This window comes from Rhagoletis pomonella, unplaced genomic scaffold (assembly GCF_013731165.1).
Source record: "Rhagoletis pomonella isolate Grant_MI unplaced genomic scaffold, Rhpom_1.0 Rhpom_scaffold_00001, whole genome shotgun sequence".
NCBI lineage: Eukaryota > Metazoa > Arthropoda > Insecta > Diptera > Tephritidae > Rhagoletis > Rhagoletis pomonella.
The window spans coordinates 32,819,087-32,823,364 of NW_023458555.1; the positions used below are offsets into that span (position 1 = coordinate 32,819,087).

General features: G+C 37.9%; 1 protein-coding gene across 1 annotated transcript; it reads left to right on the top strand.

Annotated features, from left to right (window-relative positions):
- The first annotated feature begins 129 nt into the window (after positions 1–129).
- LOC118742823 (tubulin alpha-1 chain) lies at positions 130–2,436 on the top strand. Its single transcript, XM_036475211.1, has 2 exons — positions 130–249; positions 937–2,436. The coding sequence occupies exons 1-2, from the start codon at positions 247–249 to the stop codon at positions 2,284–2,286; spliced, it is 1,353 nt and encodes a 450-aa protein (XP_036331104.1). The 5' UTR covers positions 130–246; the 3' UTR covers positions 2,287–2,436.
- The last annotated feature ends 1,842 nt before the right edge of the window (positions 2,437–4,278 follow it).

Consider the following 4,278-nt stretch of genomic DNA (forward strand, 5'->3'; position numbering starts at 1 on the left):
TTAATACCAACCTATGAAAATTAACCCAACGAAATGCCATCACTCAACGAAAATGTCTGCCAAGAAAAACGACGCGCAGTAGGCGTCGTCATAGTTTTGCTGAGCATATAAATAGAAGTTGTGAAGAAAATTTTCACTCATTCGATATCAGTTTGGGAAGCTTCATAACCGGCTACTCCGAACGTCGATTAAACAAATTGTCCAATCTCTTTGTGATTTTGTGTGTATTAAAACTAAAAACTCAAAATGGTAAGTTAAATTATCCAACAAATAAAATAAGTGAAAATGAAAAATTGCAATTAAAAGGATGTTCAGTGTAAAATTGAGCTAAAGTTTGAAAATAGTGTTCTGCGACAACAGAGAAAACGTGATTTGATGACGTGAGCAGAAAAGCTAAGCTGCAAACTTGAAAAAGGGCCTGCTGTCAAAAAATAAAATGGTTTTAATTTGAATGATTTAAAATGCAGTGCCGAATTTGGAAAAGTTAATTTTATTTCTATACGGTGAAAAGTAAAGCATTTTCTGGATGTGTCGCCTATTTGGACATCTGCTACCGGTGACCGCACCCAAGTGCAGCCGCCGTTAGCTTCGGCGCCGACTTGGCGATTATGCGCTGCGTCACTTCATTTTCAAAGGAAAGAAAATAACTTACGTATGTATGTACGTGTAGGCGCACTCGTTTGTCGAAGCGCATGGGCGCTATCTCTTTGATAGGGGTTAGGTGTTTCTAGGCAGGAAAATAGCTACGTTCATGGGGATACTTAAATCAAAAGGTTTGTGATATACAGAACAATTGTAGAAATTAGACAAACAAAATATATAATGGTCGCCCTACTTTCACTTTAGCCGATTTTATGTACATCTAGCCTAGATCTTCTGTCTTCTGTGATTTAATAATTAACGAACACATCTTTTCTTTTTATTCTATTTTTACAGCGTGAATGTATCTCCATCCATGTCGGTCAAGCTGGCGTCCAGATCGGTAACGCCTGCTGGGAATTGTACTGCTTGGAACATGGTATCCAGCCTGATGGCCAGATGCCTTCTGATAAGACTGTCGGCGGTGGTGATGATTCATTCAATACCTTCTTCAGCGAAACTGGCGCTGGCAAACACGTACCCCGTGCTGTCTTCGTCGATTTGGAACCAACTGTCGTTGATGAAGTCCGTACTGGAACCTACCGTCAATTGTTCCACCCTGAACAGTTGATCACCGGTAAGGAAGATGCTGCCAACAACTACGCTCGTGGTCACTATACCATCGGTAAGGAAATCGTTGATTTGGTTTTGGACCGTATCCGCAAATTGGCCGATCAGTGCACTGGTCTGCAAGGTTTCCTCATCTTCCACTCCTTCGGTGGTGGCACCGGTTCCGGTTTCACTTCTCTTTTGATGGAACGTCTTTCTGTCGATTATGGCAAGAAATCGAAATTGGAATTCGCTATCTACCCAGCACCTCAAGTATCTACCGCTGTTGTTGAACCCTACAACTCGATCTTGACCACCCACACAACACTGGAGCATTCGGACTGCGCATTCATGGTTGATAATGAGGCTATCTATGATATCTGCCGTCGCAACTTGGACATTGAACGCCCAACCTACACTAACTTGAATCGATTGATTGGCCAAATTGTATCTTCGATCACTGCCTCGTTACGTTTCGACGGTGCTCTCAATGTGGACTTGACTGAATTCCAGACAAACTTGGTGCCCTACCCACGTATTCACTTCCCACTGGTTACCTACGCTCCTGTTATCTCTGCTGAAAAGGCCTACCACGAACAATTGTCCGTTGCCGAGATTACAAATGCCTGTTTTGAGCCAGCCAACCAGATGGTAAAATGTGACCCACGTCACGGCAAATATATGGCCTGCTGTATGTTGTACCGTGGTGATGTTGTGCCCAAGGATGTCAATGCCGCCATTGCTACCATCAAAACCAAACGCACCATCCAGTTTGTGGATTGGTGTCCCACTGGTTTCAAGGTCGGTATTAACTACCAGCCACCTACTGTGGTGCCTGGTGGCGATTTGGCTAAGGTGCAGCGCGCTGTCTGCATGTTGTCCAACACCACAGCCATTGCCGAGGCCTGGGCTCGTTTGGATCATAAATTCGATTTAATGTATGCCAAGCGTGCTTTCGTGCACTGGTATGTTGGTGAGGGTATGGAAGAAGGTGAGTTCTCCGAGGCTCGTGAGGATTTGGCTGCCCTCGAGAAGGATTACGAGGAAGTCGGTATGGATTCTGGTGACGGTGAAGGTGAAGGTGCCGAAGAGTATTAAACAACGAAATGAAGAGCGTATTGAAGAAGCATACCCGCTGCTGAAAATTATTTTTTTTTTTGTTTAAGTTAAACAAAACTGATGTTCGAATCAAGGAAAAACGAATGAATGTTGTTTTTGACCAATGGAAAATTTAAAAAATTTAACATTGAAAAAGAAATGAATGCACAAGAATACTAAAAAAGGAGCATCAAATAATTAAATGAAAATTGCATTTGAAACTAAAAAAGAAACTATGTTTTTTCCTTCTAAAATGGGAAGTTGTGGGGAATGGAGTCAAAATAGGTGGTAAAGCATGGGGTATGAAACAATGGGAGAAATGGATTTCAAGTAGTAGAAGTAGATTTGTTCCGCTTTTTAAATTTTCAGCTGGCGTCCAAGTTCATTGAACTCGGTAAAATTGTTAATTATAACGCAGTCTGCATGGGGCGCAATGCATTTTACGCTTTCTACTCTGAACGGGCATAGTAATAACGAATAATAGGCCGTCTTCTACTGAGTCGTTTAAAATTAGAGTGGAAATATCTGCTGCTTTGGTGCATTAGGGCGTTGCTTTGCTATATCTATGTAGTTGTAGTAGGTAGTCGAGGTTGGCCCCAATAGGTTATAGAAATAGATTTCACCTTTTTTAGAATCTAGAGGAATACATGCACAGATTTTGATGTGCCCATAATGGAGCTGCCTTGGGAGCTGTTTATTTACATAAAACCATTCATGGCGGGCATAGCCTCATTTTCAATGAATCATCTAGTGAGCTCATATTGTGTGTCCATATTGCTTTTTGGAGTTTTTACTACACATACATATGTACATACATAAATGGATATGCATGTAGATATGTACATATTTATGTATAAATGTGCATTTAAGAAATATGTGGGTATGACGATTTGTTTTTATTTTTTTTCCTTTTTCGTTAAATAAGAGATATCATCAGCAGCGCAGCCAACGTCGACATTAAAACACCAGCATTTTTTTGTGCGGTGATGTCATCAACAAAGCGAAGAAGTTGTGTTAAGAAATGTATTCGTGTTCTTTTATAGATGTTATTGTTGTTGTCAAGAATTGATTAAACTACTAGCTATGTATGAAAGTAAAGCGGTTTTACCTCATACATATTCTTTATTATAACTACCTAGTAGTAATATTCATGTACCTATGCGTGTAGGTTGGTTATTATGGCGCTGGGCGAGGTCATCAATATTTAGGCAACGGTTTCTGTGCAAGTATCTATGAAATGCTCCCTTATTTACCAAACACATTTTTGGAAATACATATACAACAAATGCACATACACACATATGTACTATGTACATACATACAGTGGCGGGAAAATTAATAAGGGAACCACATTTTAAAAAGGTTTTGCTGTTTTTCTTTTGTTTATTTGATGACAATTATTTTTTTTATAAAAGTTAAGCTGTTTAAAAAAAACACAGTCAAAATTTCAAACCTTGTAAAAAGTTTGGAAAATTCAACAAAGTTTCTCCAAAATTTCGCCATTTTTAATTAAAATTTTTAGAAAAAAAATTGTGTACATATCCAGTTTTGTAGTCCATTAAATTTTAGTATGATAACGTGCATTTTCTTCCATACAAAGTATGTACATACATAAATATGTTCGAACATTTTTTTTATTTATTTATCGATACGTCGAAGAAAATACGGAACACCGTCAGCAAAACAAAAATAGATAATCAATGGTAATTTTTAGTAATTTCTAACTTGCACAATTGAAGAATACTCAAAAAATTTTAATAAAATTTTGAAAATTTAGATACTTTTTTTTTTGAAATTGCGAATTTTTCAAAAAGTTTTAAATTGCGAACTATATGTGTTATGTTCTAGAATCAACTACATACGTATGTATATAAAAAAAATTACGAAAAAATTAACCACCTAAAACATTTTGAAAAAAATAAAATAAAAAATAACGAAAAAACCTATCACAAAAGATCTACATACATATGTACATATGTGCGCTATTTACGT